This window comes from Nerophis lumbriciformis, linkage group LG18, assembly GCF_033978685.3.
Source record: "Nerophis lumbriciformis linkage group LG18, RoL_Nlum_v2.1, whole genome shotgun sequence".
In the NCBI taxonomy this organism is placed as follows: domain Eukaryota; kingdom Metazoa; phylum Chordata; class Actinopteri; order Syngnathiformes; family Syngnathidae; genus Nerophis; species Nerophis lumbriciformis.
In genome coordinates, this window is record NC_084565.2 from 30,925,001 (window position 1) to 30,943,772 (window position 18,772).

Here is an 18,772-nt window from a genome sequence, read left to right on the forward strand (position 1 = left end):
CACTGCGTGATGTGACAGGTCGTGACAGTACACCTACTTTGAGACAAGAGCTATAGTGATGCATGCTTGGTTATGGTTTAAAGTCACATCCAACAATTGCGACAACAACTTTTTACTGTCTACTGAGTTTAGTTTTTTAATGATTTCTGCTGGTGGTGTGCCTTGGCTCAAAAAAGGTTGAAAAACACTGGCCTAAACTAACAGTTGACAGGTAGAAAACAAAAATGCCGGGCTGGTGTTCAGCGTTTTCCTGCTCAAATGAGCGGACTGTTGAAAATAGGAATCGGGGGATGACTTTTCACAAGTAAGATTTAACATTAACGTACTATTGGTACTAAAACAAAATTCACCAGCGGCCACTGATTATGATACATTCTCATTTTAGGCAAAGTATAAGACAATACTTTCTTAACAGTATAATTGTAACCATGAATAAGTCTTCAAGTAACAATATTCAAATACTAACATTGTTGGGTAAGACAGAATTTGGTTTTATTCTGAATCCAGTGAACCAGATTGGTGGTTTTAGCTGATATAAAAACTTTCAGGTGTTTATATATGTTTATGTTCAAGTATTTGGCAGACACTTTTATCCAAAGCGACATACATAAAAAATACATATAAAACAATCACTGTAAACATTATCATTTAAGGGAAGAATGTAATATAAAAATATCAATACAAAGTGTCAAGACAGAATAAACTCTGCTGCTGCAGCAACAGAGATACAGTCTATAGGTCCCTAAGATATATAGATATCTAATGTATTCATACATAGGATATACGCATGTATATATAACCTAATCATATTGTTTCTTGAAATTAAAAATAACTGACTGTTTTTTTCCCCCTTCTCTGGGATTATATTCCCAGTTTTGATCTCGGACGTCTGGTCACTTATAGCATATAAGAATATTCTTTTACTGTTAAGCAAACTATGAATAATAAAAGAGTGTTGTGTCGTCAGCCAGTTGGCTGATAGTTATTTATCTGTCTAATATAGAGATCCCTTTTAAATGACTAGTGTGTATATGAACCGATAACAATTGGGTGGTTAACAAAAGTAAATACGTCATATGTAGACTTTTCAGAGATCATGGCTTACCAACCAATCAGGGTCCTGATTTTGACTGTGGAATGACATGATTGGTGTCATAGCTGTCAATCACAGACAGCTCTGCTGCTTTGATTGATTGATTGAAACGTTTATTAGTAGATTGCAAAGGAAGAGAATACTTTATATGAAACAATAAAGTTTAGTACAGTACATATTCCGTACAATTGACCACTAAATGGTAACACCCGAATAAGTTTTTCAACTTGTTTAAGTCGGGGTCAACGTTAATCAATTCATGGTACAAATATATGCTATCAGCATAATACAGTCATCATACAAGTTAATCATCAGAACAAGGATTGTGAACTCTCGCTCTAGACACTAACCAAGGACGCTTGCGCGGGTCGCAAAGATGCATTCATGAACAAAATAATGTTTTTTAAATGGATGATATTTTTGCGTTGTTGCTGTTTTGTTGAATAAAATCATGATATTTTTAAAAGCAATGTACAATCCTGTACGTTTTTTTGTCTGTCAAATGTATCACTACACAGTTTTTATTAGCATTGTTCGAATAGTTAAAAAAAAAAAAAAAGATGAATACCTAATACCTGCTATTTAACATCACAATAGCCATCAAAGACGTAATATTTGTAATCTGTGCCAATGTTAACATCAGTTAAAAGAAGTTGTAAGGATCCCCAAAGGCCTAGTGTGACGTCATAGGTCAACCGGCAAAGCAATTTATTTATCCATGCTAAAATTAAGTAAGCGCCCCCCAGTGTACGGGAGGCACATGGCGTATGACCAATAGTCGCATAAGAGAGTGCGCATGGACACTTGGACTTCACACGTAGGTCTGAAAATAAAAAAATAAAAATTAACTGTTTGAGAAATCAGACTAATTTAGTGCATGGAAACATAGTGAGTGTTGCCAATCAGCCTGTGCTTTGGAGGTGGGAGGAAGCCGGAGTACCCGCTGATAACCCACGCAGTCACGTTAGAACATGCAAACTCCACATAAAAAGAATGCGAATCCTGAGAACTTAAATTTTTCCAAACATGTGGTAAAGTTAAAATTTCTAAATGAAAACATAAAAACTCTTTTGGACCCTTTTTGTGTTTATTCATAAAACAACACAACATTTGTTCTCCCATGTGCTAGAATGTGCGCACATTTTAAACAGATTCTAACTTGTGGGTTTTTTCCCATCACTGCAGCTGCTTTTAACGCCACATACAAAACATCGGAAAGAAAACTCACTGAGAAGATTGACAAATATTTTTTTATTTCTGTTTTATTTCATAGTAGTTGTGTTGTGATGTTTCAAAAACAACAAAACAAAAAAATGTGTCTGACTTTGCTATATATAAATAGATTACAATTGTTCTATAAGATTGTACTTCAGAAATACCATGTATGTTTTGTATGTAATGTTCTGGATTTTATTGTTTCAAATAAAAGCTGTGGTGAAGTGAACAACTGGCGGTGCAAAGGACAGACACACCCACCCATGATTTCATTTTGTCATTGGCTTAAGTCCAAATATTGTATACAGTTTTATTCATTGAGGAATGAAAAAAAATCAATAGAATGTTGTGGGGAAAAAAAGTGGGATTTAAAAAAAAAGGGCAAAATAAAAAATGTGGACTAACAACGAGGAAATAAAGTACCTTAAGTATTTAGTAAATGCTGAATACAAATGTAGAAGTAATTAGAGGGGGTGGGGTAGGGGAACATAGAACACTCCAAAATTAAAAACACCACCTGAAATCACAATCACAGTTTGAAACGTGATTATGTGTTTGCACATAATCACGTTTCATCAAAACATATATTAACGTTGTTGCCCTAGGGTAAACTGGGTATAACACATGGCACACGAACAAAGCTTAACCTATTGTTACTATAACAATCTACAAGGTTAATGTAGGTTGCTTCTCTTTCTCCCCCAACATTTTTCTGCATTCTTTCGTATCTCAAGTTATCATTACGTATGTGTATTGTTGCATTTGAACACCTGTGTTGTTGATAATAAAGGTAAATTATTGGTATTGTTCATTATCAATAGCGCTATTTCTATTGGTATTTGTAATGCTCCATTTGTAGTGTAATAATGCTCATTGTCATTTCTGTATTATTTTTTATTTTCGCTAACTGCTTATTTGCTATTACTTTTACCATCATATTTGTACATGTCGTATTTGCTGATGTTGCTCTATTGTTGTTGTTTGCTGTTGTTGTTTTTGTTTCTCTGTCTAATCCCCCTCTTGTCCACACGATTTCCCCCTCTGTCTTCTTTTTTTCTCTCTTTCTATCCCCTCCTGCTCCGGCCCGGCTGCACTAAATGATAATATAAATACATTTAATAAAGTCAAATACAAATAAGGCAACAAGAGAAGTATCCTACATTTCTCTTTTGCAAAGTAAATCTGAACAGCCGACATGGGCATCTACATCAACTATATGATTTGCCTGAGAAGCTGGACAGGACAAAAAAAACAAAAAACAAAACAATCACAGTTTGATTGTATTTAAGTCCCTGCAGACTTAAATACTTACTGTTTTTTGTCCCGCCACAAATTGTCATACACCGGTGTGAGTGACACTGGGAGCAAGGTGGGTAAAGTGTCTTGCCCAAGGACACAAGTAAAGGGACTTGGACGGCAGAGGCTCGATTCACATCAGGAACCCTCCAAATTCTGGATGACTGCTCTACCACCTGAGCCACACTGCCCAACAGCGTCCAAGTCTGTTGCACACTTGTGTCTTTTGACCTGATACTTATATCTGAACCTTTTATTGCAGACCTCGCAACCAAGCAGTTTCTCCCCAGTGTGAGTTCTCATGTGTGTCTTAAAAGGAAAGTTACTTGTGTATGTATTAGGGCAAATCGGGCAAGGAAATTGCTTCTGCTTAAATACTTATTGTGTTTTGTCCCGCCACAAACTTTCATACACCGGTTTTTGTGGCACTGGTAGCAAGGTGGGTAAAGGGTCTTGCCCAAGGACACAAGTGAAGGGACTAGGACGGCAAAAGCTCGATTCATATCAGGAACCCTCCGAATTCTGAATGACTGCTCTAACATAGGAGCCACACTCCCCAACAGCATCCGAGTCTGCTGAATATTGGTGTCTTTTGAGCTGATACTTATATCTGAACCTTGTATCGCATATGTTGCAACTAAACAGTTTCTCCCCAGTGTGAGTTCTCATGTGTGCCACCAAATCAGCGTTTTTCGTGTATCTTTTAGGACAAAGTAGGCAAGTAAATTGCTTCTCCCCCGTGTGTGATTTCATGTGATAGGTCATACTCCCCTTACTGCCAAACTTCTTGCTACAAACAGAGCAGGTGAAGGGTTTCTCTCCAGGGTGTGTTCTCATGTGTAATATTATTTGTGATTCAGTCTTAAATCTTTCAGGACAAACTGAACACGGAAAGGGCTTCTCCCCTTTATGTATCATCATGTGTCTTCTAAGGTAATATTGAGAAGACAGTCTTTTTGAACACACTGAGCAAGCAAAAGCTTTCTCCGCTCTATGTACATTTCTGTGTTTTTTCAGGGCCTCCTTTGTAGAGAATCTTTTGGAACAAACTGAGCAAGCAAAAGGTTTCTCCCCAGTATGTATTCTCATGTGTGCTGTAAAATGATTCTTATGTCTAAATGATTTCCCACATTCAGAACAATTATAGTGTTTTTTGTCAGCATGATGTCTCATAACATCTTTAGATTTCTTATTCTTCTTCGAAGACTTTTGAACGTCGTCACTGTGATCGCTCTCAGAAGAGTCTGACGTGATGTCTATATCTGACAGTGGAGCAAAGATGCTGTCTGGTTCTGAGTTCATATCTTCACAATGCTCTCCATCAGCTTCTGTGGTGTGTTGAGTTAGAAGCTCCGCCCCTCTGTTCTCCTCACTTTGACTGTGATGAGCCTGTAAGGACTGAGCTCCATATTCATCATTAGCCTCTTCCAACCTTTGAAGCTGCTCCCACGGGTCCTCATCGTCCTCTTTAATATGGGAGGGGGCCTCTCGCTCCTTTTGCCCCTCACTGGAGCTCCACTCCTGCTGCTCGGAGGTAATCTCTTCTTGATTCTCTGCTGACACCTGCTGGACGTCTGCAGAACATAGAACACAAACGAGGTGTTAAAGGCCTGCTGAAATGCGATTTTCTTATTTAAACGGGAATAGCAGGTCCATTCTATGTGTCATACTTGATCATTTCGCGATATTGCCATATTTTTGCTGAAAGGATTTAGTAGACGATAAAGTTCGCAACTTTTGGTCGCTGATAAAAAAGCCTTGCCTGTACCGGAAGTAGCAGACAAGTAGCGTGACGTCACAGGTTGTGGAGCTCCTCACATCCGCACATTGTTTACAATCATGGCCACCAGCAGCGAGAGCGATTCGGACCGAGAAAGCGACGATTTCCCCATTAATTTGAGCAAGGATGAAAGATTCGTGGATGAGGAAAGTGAGAGTGAAGGACTAGAGGGCAGTGGGAGCGATTCAGATAGGGAAGATGCTGTGAGGCGGGTGGGACCTGATATTCAGCTGGGAATGACTAAAACAGTAAATAAACACAAGACATATATATACTCTATTAGCCACAACACAACCAGGCTTATATTTAATATGCCACAAATTAATCCCGCATAACAAACACCTCCCCCTCCCATCCATATAACCCGCCAATACAACTCAAACACCTGCACAACACACTCAATCCCACAGCCCAAAGTACCGTTCACCTCCCTAAAGTTCATACAGCACATATATTTCCCCAAAGTCTACAAAGTTACATAGGTGACATGCACATAGCGGCACGCACGTACGGGCAAGCGATCAAATGTTTGGAAGCGTACTCACGGTACTGCGTCTGCGTATCCAACTCAAAGTCCTCCTGGTAAGAGTCTATGTTGTCCCAGCTCTCCACAGGCCTAAGGTAAAGCTTGACTGTCATCTTTCGGGAATGTAAACAATGAAACACCGGCTGTGTTTGTGTTGCTGCAGCCGCCCGCAATACACCGCTTCCCACCTACAGCTTTCTTCTTTGCTGTCTCCATTGTTCATTGAACAAATTGCAAAAGATTCACCAACACAGATGTCCAGAATACTGTAGAATTTTGCGATGAAAACAGACGACTTAATAGCTGGCCACCATGCTGTCCCAAAATGTCCTCTACAATCCGTGACGTCACGTCATCATACCGAGACGTTTTCAGCAGGATATTTCACGCAAAATTTAAAATTGCACTTTAGTAAGCTAACCCGGCCGTATTGGCATGTGTTGCAATGTTAAGATTTCATCATTGATGTATAAACTATCAGACTGCGTGGTCGGTAGTAGTGGGTTTCAGTAAGCCTTTAACTGTATTTGAGTTTACGGTCCTTGTTCAAACTATTCACATGTGAGTTAGGCCAAATAAAGTTGATGTTTAAAAACTATAACATTTCATATAAGGTACATTAATGGAAGTCTACTTTTGTGGACTTTTAGGTATATATTTTTTATTTACTGACTTTTATTAACATAGTTCTTGTTGCCCTCCATTTGCTATTTAAACAGGCCACATAGGGCATAGAATCCATCACAACAGGACTTTTCAAGTTGTCTCTGAAGACATTTATGCTTTCCTCCGAGCAGGCTTCACAAGTTCATGCTCAACACGAGAGCCATCAACCAAATCAATCAAAACTTCATTCATCAAAAGTCTACAGGACTCACTATCAACACTGTGCTTTACATTAGTTGAAAAAAAAAACACAAAAAAACACGTACCACTGAGGATTTAGGCGAGTTAGATAGTTCATAGAGCAACATCCGAGAAACATTTCTAAACGTGTTTTGGGAATTACTGTAAAATCAAAGTAAAAAAAAAAAAAAAAGCTTTACAATTCCCACTTTTTTATTACTGAAAAATCCCCCAATGTTGATCATTCTATTGCTATTGAGAGTCAAGAGTAGTAACCTTCTTATGACCGCAATGAGGGTGTTTTGGTATAGACAATTGTCTATGCTTATGTCCTGTGACTTGAGAGGTCTGTGTGGGTCTCAGGCCCTGTCTACATGTTAGAATAATTATGTACAAGTTATCACACAACTCTTATGCTTCAAGGCTGTTACTATAGTTATTATCAGTTGTGCTGAAGTTGTACTTTTCTATCAGTGCAAAGGGACTGTTCGAATAATTGTATCTAAGTTATCACAATACTTTGTGTTGAAATGAGTTCCCGGCAAGAAGACAAAAACATGTCTTTGAACCTACCAAGAAGAAGGCTTGTAAAACTCCACTGTGTAGGGGGGGAAGCAACATGAAGGGGTTTCTGTTTCTTCCATGTATTGTAATCAACAGAATGATATTGTCTTGGCCCAAGAACTTCAAAAGCGAAGCGGAAGCAGGACCAGACTCCCCTCCAGACACCGCTTCTTTTAACTATTTTATGACCTTTTCTGTGAACTGTTTACGACCTTTTCTTTTGAACTGTTCTGTAACCAAAGGCAACGCTGTTTACGACCCACGTCCCTAAGAAACAGCTGTTGCCATGTAATCAGGGAAAGTCCAAATAAAAATCTTTCGCCAGAGCGTGCTGAGACACTGTGAATGAGACACTGTACAATGATACAGTGTCCAGGCGTCTCTCCTCACTGAGCCAAATTGAATTCTGACTCTGTTTAATTCTTTGCTTCTTGTCTTGTTTAATAGATGTCATCAGTGTGTGAACCTGACAGGGACAACGTGTAATCTTACATTGCGAGTTGTCTCGTATCAGCAGTTTGTTTACAGACCCTGCCTGCTGACAGCCGAGGATGGACATCGAGTACCTCAACGCAGATAAAACAGAGACAGGGCGAAATCACGAGTGCCAGCACATTTCCATTTTGAATAATCCTGTATTGTGTCTAACTGAGGCTGCTTGCATTACCCCTCCCTTCAGAAGCAGCCTCAGTGATGTTAACTAGGGACCTCCCGAATAAATGCGCAAAAGATCAAGACTTACTTCGTGGAATTGAAATCGTTTTTCTTTTTTTTACGACGGGGCTTTTTCGATGATGTTTGAATGTTTTATTAGTGTTTTGTATAAAAACATAGCTGACCTTGGAGTAAAAGGTAACAATAATATAAACACGAACAAGGCGTAGATTTAAAAAAAATATTTGGAATATTATTGCCACAATTTCAACCACTTTCACTCTTCTGTCATTGCAATGAATGACAGACTACACACAGACTACCGTTACGTAATTATCCTTTTTTTTAATGTTATTTTTTCAAAACAAGGCACTTAATGTAATTTAAATCTATATCTGCGGCCTGACAAATGTAGACTTTTAAATAATCGCTATTGTGAATTTATGTCTTTGTTGTAAATAAAGTATTAAAAAAAAAAAATGTATTTGCCATTTAAGGCTGCTGAGCACATGATTCAGGTTTCTGTAGAGTTTCAAAATAAATTCTGTATTCTTAAGCAACATTTGTTTTGTTTTGTATGTAATCTTTTATGTGAGTTTTTTATTCAAATAAAGATTACAAAAAAAGAAAACCATGGTAAAAGTGACGGTGTGCACGACAATACGTCATTTCCGTAAAACAAGTTGACGGAAATTACGTAGTTTCCGCGCATGCGTGGACCGATCCTGTCTTCCGGTACCGATCGAGTAGGGCGAGGGTCAGCAACCCACGGCTCTCGAGCGGCATGTGGCCCTTTAGTGCCACCCTAGTGGCATTTTTAAAAAAGGATTGAAAATGGAAAAAGATGGGGCGGGAAATAATTTTTGGGGTTTTAGTATGTTTTTTGTGTGAGGACAAACATGACACAAACCTTCTCAATTGTTAGAAAGCCTGCTGTTTAATATGTTTGTGTGTATGCTTCACTGATGAGAGTATTTGGTGAACATCGTTTTGTCCTACTAATTTCGGCGGTTCTTGAACTCACCATAGTGTGGACTGTGACGCAACAGTTTGTTTACATGTAAAATCTTCCACTCCTTCTTTGTCTCATTTTGTCCACCAAAAGTTTCATACTGTACGTGAATGCACATAGTTGCGGTTTGTTGATGTCATTGACTTGCTGGAGTGCTAATAAGGCATATTTGGTCAGTGAATGACTGCAAGCTAATCAATGCTAACATGCTATTTGGGCTAGCTGTATGTACATATTGCATCATGATGCCTTATTTCTTAGGTATATTTGAGCTCATTTAATATCCTTTACTTTTATCCTCTTTGTATATAATTTAGTTTTGCATGTCTCATGACACATTATCTGTATGTAATATTGGCTGCATTTCAGATAGTTGTTTGTGTGCCATGTTGTTCCAGACCACAGCAAACATTACCTAGCTTGCCAAAGATTGTAATAAATCTATTAAAAGAAGACAGCCTTAACTTGGACGCACACATCTATACCTTTGGTCATTAAAAGCCAGTAATTTCCAGGATTTATATCACCTTCTGAGTAGCCTATGATTTACTAATGGTTTCGAATGTAAAAATGTGTAGATTAAATATTACATTTCAACATAACGGTCAACGAATATTTTCTTCAGCCTGCGACACATAGTCATTTTGATAGTAGGCTATTATAGCTAATATAGACACTTACGTCATGTGTAGCCTTCATTATAAGATTTATATACGGCTTTTCATTTATTGCGGCTCCAGACAGATTCGTTTTTTGTATCTTTGGTCCAATTTCAACAGTTTTGGTTGCCGACCCCTGGTGTAGTGACACAAACATTGGATTTAGCAACAATAGATTACCAGGAATTGATTAACGTGGACCCCGACTTAAACATCCATCCATTTTCTAACGCTTATTCCCTTTGGGGAGGCGGGGGGCGCTGGAGCCTATCTCAGCTACAATCGGGCGGAAGGCGGTGTACACTCTGGACAAGTCGCCACCTCATCGCAGGGCCAACACAGATAGACAGACAACATTCACACTCACATTCACACACTAGGGCCAATTTAGTGTTGCCAATCAACCTATCCCCAGGTGCATGTCTTTGGAGGTGGGAGGAAGCCGGAGTACCCTGAGGGAACCAACGCAGTCACGGGGAGGACATGCAAACTCCACACAGAAAGATCCCGAGGCCGGGATGGAACTCATTACTAGTCAGGACCTTCGTATTGTGAGGCAGACGCACTAACCCCTCCTCCACCGTGCTGCCCTCTTAAACAAGTTAAAAAACGTATTCGGGTGTTACCATTTAGTGGTCAATTGTACGGAATATGTACTGAACTGTGCAATCTACTAACAAAAGTCTCAATCAATCAAAAAAGTTTTTATTCTAATTAGGGTCCAATAAGCCCAAATAGCAAAGAAAAGAAAAAAAAAGCATGTAAACAAACAGCTTGGGCCTGAAGAGGTTAAATCAACCGCTACAACCCATACATATTTCTTAAAAAACAGCAAAAATGCAGAGTTGACTTTGGAGTAAAAGGTAACAATAATATAAACACGAACATGTGTTTTATGTGACACTCTGAAGTTGGCTTTATTTTTAAGTTATCGTGTCGTGATTTTACCAGTTCGGCCTACTTGGGAGTAGATTTTTCTCCATGTGGCCCCCCATCTAAAATGAGTTTGACACCCCTGCCTTAAAAAGACCTTAGTTGGCCACATGCGTGGACAGCAACTTATAGCTCTTATTTCCAAAATTGTGTACACTACTCAATTGGGGTCTTATGGCCGCTTATGTGGACACTTATACTGCCATCTGGTGGTGTCAGAAGAGTATAACATACAATGGAATTTGGGGAAAAAAAGTGTAAAAATAAGAATTAGCATGTCACTAAACATGAAGTACATGTTTGTTACTTATGGACTAACTACTTCATATCATACCATATTATTATTTATTTTTTTATCGTGCTCTGTTTGTGTTGTGTTGTGTTTGCTCGGTTCTCGTACTGTCTTTTAACCTGCCCATTGTACAGCACTTTGGCTACCCCTGTGGTAAATTTTAAATGTGCTTTATAAATAAAGTTGATTTGATATCAAAATATGATTATTAGTTTTTATTCTAATCAGGGTCCAATAAGCCCAAATAGCAAAAAACAAACAAAAAAAAGCATGTAAACAAACAGCTTGGGCCTGAAGAGGTTAAATCAAACGCTATAACCCATACATATTTCTTTAAAAAAAAAACAGCAAAATTGTATTTTTCCCCAAAATAAGAGTTGAGTTGAGTTTGAGGTTACCGGTATTTCGAACATGTAAGCATACAACATGCTACATCACAATTTCCAGTTTCTCTTTTCAACATGTTCGAAAAGGAGTAGGAAGAAGCAGAGCTTATTTAATCCTACCCCTTTTCTTTTACACAACAGTTGCTCAAACTTTTGTTCACTTCCAGTTCTCAATTTATTCACAATATACTCCATAAGTAATCACAATAAAAAATAAATAAATAAATAATAATTGGTGAAGTAAGTTACATTTCATATGATGAGATAAGTAAGATTATTTTGAGAATGAAAGAATGAACGAATGGATGGATGAAATAAATTCAGAATGTTTATCATGGTTCTTCTTCTTTGTACTTTGTAAACACTTTAAGTTTGAAGAGTTTCTTGAAGTGGATCATATTAGTACATTGTTTGATTGCTTTGCTTAATCCATTCCATTATTTAATTTAACTGGAGACCATTCTATGCATTAAATAATGATAACTAAACGCAACATGTAAATTCAGTGTACGTATTTTAAGTTACTTTTAAGTTACATAATAAGGTAAAAAAAGATGTGAACAAACCTGCTCTTTGTAGCACCTCTTGAGGTTTGAAAACAGCATCGAGTAGTTCTTGTTGTCGATATTTTTCCTCTTTCGTCCAAGAAAGTTCCTCCTCGTACTCTGCTATGGTTCTTTCAAACAGTCCAAATATTTCTTCCACGACAGAATGTAGTCGCTGCTCCATCAACATTCTCAGCTTTTTGACCTGACACATTTTTTTTTTTTTTTTTTTTTTTTTTTTTACAAACAAAACCTGCGTGTCTTCGCTGGTTTCTCACTGCAGCAAGCAAACCCGCGGAATTAAAGCTGATTTTTTTTTTTTTAAAGTTGACTTAAGATTACTTCTGCGAATGGTTCTTCTGGTGTTGGTGCCGTTTCCAGATGAATGTCTGTGGTGAGTGTGTCGTCTCGGGGTGATAAATTCCTTTGTTTGTTTGTGATTGGCCCATGTGTGCACAGTTTAGGCCATCCCCCTCTGACTGGGGGTCCTGGTTTGGATGAATTAGTGCTATGTAGAGTATCAGGGCTGCTGGAGCCCAAGCATTTGGAACAATCTACATTCCTGTACATTTGTGTCTGTGAAATACATCACTACACAGTTTTCTTTTTTAGCATTTGTGTAATAGTAGCAACATTTCAGGATGAATTATATAATATAATATATAATAATTGTTGATGACCCGGATTGTAAATAATGTAAATAATTCAATGTATATACTCTGATGATTAACTTGTGTGATGACTGTATTATGATGATAGTACATATCTGTACCATGAATCAATTTAAGTGGACCCCGGCTTAAACAAGTTGAAAAACTTATTCGGGCTTTACCATTTAGTGGTCAATTGTACGGAATATGTACTGTACTGTGCAACCTACTAATAAAAGTCTCAATCAATCAATCAAGCAATCAATATCTAAAAATGTACATTCTTTTAATACATGACACTATCAATCAATCAATCACATTTTATGTAGCACTTTTCACACTGCAAAAAGTCAGTGTTCTAAAACAAGAAAAAAAATTACAAAAATGAGGGGTATTTTATTTGAACTAAGCAAAATTATCTGCCAATAGAACAAGAAAATTTGGCTTGTCAAGACTTTCCAAAACAAGTAAATTTAGCTAACCTCAATGAACCCATAAATACCTTAAAATAAGTATAGTCTCACTAATAACTGTACTACTATATGAGTACGTATTTTCTATTGTTTCATTGAAAATAAAACAGCAAAGTCCATTTGGCTGTCATCTGTTTTAATTATGAGACACAATTGTGTCAAAGTCATGATTTTTTATTTTTCATGCTTGAAATAAGAAATTATTACTTTAAAAAAAGTAGTTTTATACTTGTGAGTGTTGATGACACAGCTTTGCAACAGTTGATATTCTAGTTTCAAGCATGCGTACTTGCCAACCCTCCCGAATTTTCCGGGAGACTCCCGAAATTCAGCGCCTCTCCCGAAAACCTTCCGGGACAAATATTCTCCCGAAAATCACCCGATTTTCAGCAGGAGCTGGAGGCCACGCCCCCTCCAGCTCCATGCAGACCTGAGTGAGGACAGCCTTTTTTCACGACAGGAGGACAACAGGGTGACAAGAACTAAATCATCCAGACTAGAGATAAATTGTATTATTATGTTTATCTTACCTAAAAATAAATATATTAATTAAAAAAAAAAACGAAATACATTTTTACTGTATTTTGCTAAAAACAACAAAATTAATTGTATTTTGATTTGTATTTTTTATGACTCCTTATTACATCCAGCCATAGAATTATACATTAAAATAAACATATTTGAAATAATTAATTTTAAATTATCATAATAATTCATTTAAAATGACCATATTTAATTATTAAAATCATTGTTTGTTTATCAACAACTTTAGCATTTTATTCATTACATTTTGAAGCTCTCAGAAGCCAAGTTATGTTATATTCCTTAATATTTATTTATGCAAGTTTGAAGTATCAATTATCTAAACATAGTTTTTTTTGCATATTTTCAGGATGTATATATATATATATATATATATATATATATATATATATATATATATATATATGTATGAAATACTTGACTTGGTGAATTCTAGCTGTCAATATACTCCTCCCCTCTTAACCACGCCCCCAATCACGCCCTGCCCCACCCCTGACCACGCCCCCCGCCCCCCACCTCCCGAAATCGGAGGTCTCAAGGTTGGCAAGTATGCAAGCATGTTTTACTCAATATAGGTCATAACATCCCAGAAACAAGCTGTAATATCTTACTGAGATCATTTAGGACCAAAACCCTTAAAACAAGTAAAACACTCTAACATAAAAATCTGCTTAGTGAGAAGAATTATCTGATCAGACAAAAAATTAGCAAATAGCACCCTTATTTGAGATATTTCATCTTACTTAGAGTTCAGTTTTTGCAGTGCAGGCACAGGCAAGTGGAAACACAAAGTGTTTTACACCAAAAAAGAGAAGAACACACACACACACACACACACACACCCTTTCTAGATATTTAAGGATTTGTATTTACAACATTAATAATGTATAGAGTCGTGGTCAAAAGTATACATGCACTTGTAAAGAACAAAACGTCATGGCTGTCTTGAGTTTCCAATAATTTCTATAACTTTATAGAAATGTTTATAGGTGGAATAGATCCTACTTAAATTGATGAATTTGCGGACCAGGAATAAAGAGTGAAAACGTTTGTTTTGGCTCGCTCAAACACAAACATTCTAATCTGGATTGTTTTCCCCGGCTCCAACGATGTGGCAAGGTCACTGCTTTGAGATTCTCCCTGGAGGACAAACAAACACTTTCCCTGCCACTCACGGACACGCACCTGTTGTTTGTTGACTTGTGTTGGACTGACTGGCTGTGTTATTGCGATGGCGAGAGCACCAAGGTTACGGATCTCTGGTTGGGGCGGGGCTCTCTGAGACATCATATATAGTCGTGGTCAAATTTTTAACTTGTTAAAGTTAAAAGTACCAATGATTGTCACACACACACTAGGTGTGGCGAAATTCTTCTCTGCATTTGACCCATCACCCTTGATCACCCCCTGGGAGGTGAGGGGAGCAGTGGGCAGCAGCGGTGGCCGCGCCCAGGAATCATTTTTGGGGATTTAACCCCCAATTCCAACCCTTGATGCGGAGTGCCAAGCAGGGAGGTAATGGGTCCCATTTTTATAGTTTTTGGTATGACTCGGCCGGGGTTTGAACTCACAACCTACCGATCTCAGGGCGGACACTAACCACTAGGCCACTTTACTGAGTATGTAAAGAACATAATGTCATGGCGGTCTTGAGTTGCCAATAATTTCTACAACTCTTATTTTTTTGTGATAGAGTGATTGGAGCACATACTTGTTGGTCACAAAAAACATTCATGAATTTATTATGGGTCTACTGAAAATGTGAGCAAATCTGCTGGGTCAAAAGTATACATACAGCAATGTTAATATTTGGTTACATGTCTCCCAGGAAGACAAACGGACGACTCCGGACAGGACTTGCAGGTAGGAACATGATTTAATTTCAAGAAACAATCAACGAGGTACAAAACAGAAAACAACCCGAAGGCAAGCGTGCCTATCGCACGCGGAAGCTAAGGCAAAAACTTAGGACATGAAACTATAGACATAAACCTCACGAAACTGTGGCATGAAACAACTAGCATTAACTATGGCACAGAACAAACACAAAACTGTGGCATGAAACCAAAAGCATTAACTATGTCATAGAACAAACACAAAACTGTGGCATGAAACCAATAGCATTAACTATGGCATAGAACAAACACGAAACTGTGGCATGAAACCAATAGCATTAACTATGGCATAGAACAAACACGAAACTGTGGCATGAAACAACTAGCATTAATTATGGCATAGAACAAACACAAAACTGTGGCATGAAACCAATAGCATTAACTATGGCATAGAACAAACACGAAACTGTGGCATGAAACCAATAGCATTAACTATGGCATAGAACAAACACGAAACTGTGGCATGAAACCAATAATGACGCCAGGACGGCTGACCGCCAAAGGCAGGCTTAAATAGTCCTCTGATTAGAAGCAGGTGCGCGTCCCGAACACCAGAGGCAGGTGAAAATCACAAGTAGCCATGGTAACTAAAACAAACTCAGGTGTCAAACAGGAACTAAAAGAGTCCAAAACTAACAGAACATAACATGACATTATTTTTTTGTGATTTGGAGCACATACTTGTTGTTCACAAAAATCATTCATGAAGTTTGGTTCTTTTATGAATTTATTATGGGTCTACTGAAAATGTGACCAAATCTGCTGGGTCAAAAGTTTACATACAGCAATGTTAATATTTGCTTACATGTCCCTTGGCAAGTTTCACTGCAATAAGGCTCTTTTGGTAGCCATCCACAACCTTCTGCTTGAATTTTTGACCACTACTCTCGACAAAATTGGTGCAGTTCAGCTAAGTTTGTTGGTTTTCTGACATGGACTTGTTTCTTCAGCATTGTCCACACGTTTAAGTCAGGACTTTGGGAAGGCCGTTCTAAAACCTCCATTCTAGCCTGATTTAGCCATTCCTTTACCCCCTTTGACATGTGTTTGAGGTCATTGTCCTGTTGGAACCTCCAACTGCGTCCAAGACCCAACCTCCGGGCTGATGATTTTCGGTTGTCCTGAAGTATTTGGAGGTAATCCTCCTTTTTCATTGTCCCTTTTACTCTCTGTAAAGCACCAGTTCCATTGGCAGCAAAACAGGCCCAGAGCATAATACTACCACCACTATGCTTGACGGTAGGCCTGGTGTTCCTGGGATTAAAGGCCTCACCTTTTCTCCTCCAAACATATTGCTGGGTACTGTGGGCAAACAGCTCAATTTTTGTTTCATCTGACCACAGAACTTTCCTCCAGAAGGTCTTATTTTTGTCCATGTGATGTCAGATGAAACAAAAATTGGTTTCCTCAGTATATATTGTATATATGTTATAAACATAATATAATATATCTGTATATGTACTATTCTGTACACATATTATGTATATATGTTAAGATTTTTTATCGCTATATTAGCCTATTTATACCTGCATTGTCCTTTCCATCCTTACACTTTCCATCATTGTAACTGAGCTACTGTGTTGAAAAATTTCCCTTGTGGATCATTAAAGTTTGTCTAAGTCTAAGTCCCAAACCTTTACTGAGTGTTGTTAAAAGGAAAAGTGTTAGAATAATTATGTATAAGTTATCACATTACTCTTATGCTTAAAGGTCGTTGCTATAGTTATCTATTGTGCTCAAGTTAGACTATTATATCTGTGCAAGGACAAAACTTCTTATATTTCACGGCATATGACGGGTGGCCTCAGCCGCAGATGTTATCTTTGTTATAGCCCGCTAACAGCCAAGGACTTCAAGTACTTCAACGAAGATAAGACAGCACGTAGACGAAGCAGAGACAAGGCGAAATCGCAAGACCCCCAGCACATTCCGTCACGTATTGTGCGTACTGGAGCTGCTTTACTGCTTTAAGGCCATGTAACACAGTAGTAAAAATGCCCCCGTGCCAACTTACTTGCAATGTGTTGCTGCCATTAAATTCTAAGTTAATGATTATTTGCAAAAAAAAGTTTCTCAGTTCAAACATTTAAATATCTTGTCTTTGCAGTCTATTCAATTGAATATAAGTTGAAAAGGATTTGCAAATCATTGTATTCTGTTTTTATTAACACAACGTGCCAACTTCACTGGTTTTGGGTTTTGTACAATGTCACCTTGATTTACAAACTTAATTGGTCCATGAACGTGGTTCACAAACCAAAAAGTTTGTATAGTGAAGCAGAGTTACCCATAAAGTAAATGTAAACATGAACATTTGGTTCTAGCCTAAATAAAAGTCCCTATTTTAGTAAAACCTGCACATTTTGAAGAGACTATCATGTAATAATAATGAAATGATAAGTTGCTGATATTTTTCTGTCAAACCATCAAAGTGATGACGTCATATAAATGTACTAAAGTCCCTCCCCCGGACTTCCGGCATTTGGTGACTACGGACAGTCCCGTCCTTCCACCCCTTCATTTTAATTGGAGTACCAGACAGTACATCTGTCACTGACAGTGTGGGGCGGCATAGCTCATAGCTCGGTTGGTAGAGTGGCCGTGCCAGCAACTTGAGGGTTCCAGGTTCGATCCCCGCTTCTGCCATCCTAGTCACTGCCGTTGTGTCCTCGGGCAAGACACTTTACCCACCTGCTCCCAGTGCCATGTCACTTAAATATTGGGTTTCACTATGTAAAGCGCTTTGAGTCACTAGAGAAAAGGGCTATATAAATATAATTCACTACATGTGTACGTCAGGATGCTCTCAATTGTGCAGCAGTCCAAGTTCTTCAGCAGATCTCCAGGAAGTTTGTGGCGCCTCAGGGTCCTCAGGGGAAAAAAATAGACATTGCTGTGCTGTCTTGATGATGTGTGAGGTGTTCAGGCTCCAACTCAGGTCCTCTGAGATGTGCACTCCCAGGAACTTGAAGCTGGAGACGCGTTCCACCTCTGACTGGTGTACATGCAGACTGTTGTGGGGTGTTTTCTGTTTTCGTGTTCAGATGCAGGTCGTTGTTTTTACACCACCCAAAGAATGTGAAGAATGAAGAGGGGGGTTTCTGTGTGGGGGGTGTCCTTAAAGAATGAGTTGAGCTGTTCTGGGAGGGAGATACTGATGGGTGGGGGAGGATTTTGACTGTTTATAGTCGGTGATGTTCCTGATGCCTTCCCCCATAGAGCGGGGGTTGTGGTCTTTAAAGTTGGTCTCAGTCTGCTGCTTGTATTTAAATTTAGCAGTTTTCAGGCCCTCGTTTAAGTCTGATCTGGCTCTTCTGTATGAGTCCCTGTCCCTGGATATGAGCAGCATTCTCACGTTATTGTTGAACCAGGGTTTTTATTTAGGGAATATTTTGACCTGTTTTTTTGTG

General features: G+C 38.4%; 1 protein-coding gene across 1 annotated transcript; it reads right to left on the reverse strand.

The window, feature by feature from the left end:
- Positions 1 to 2,517: 2,517 nt before the first annotated feature.
- Positions 2,518 to 12,244, reverse strand: LOC133617807 (uncharacterized). The gene is made up of 2 exons (XM_061978043.2): positions 11,823 to 12,244; positions 2,518 to 5,178 (listed from the first exon to the last, which is right to left on the reverse strand). The coding sequence occupies exons 1-2, from the start codon at positions 12,013 to 12,015 to the stop codon at positions 4,109 to 4,111; spliced, it is 1,263 nt and encodes a 420-aa protein (XP_061834027.1). The 5' UTR covers positions 12,016 to 12,244; the 3' UTR covers positions 2,518 to 4,108.
- Positions 12,245 to 18,772: the final 6,528 nt, after the last annotated feature.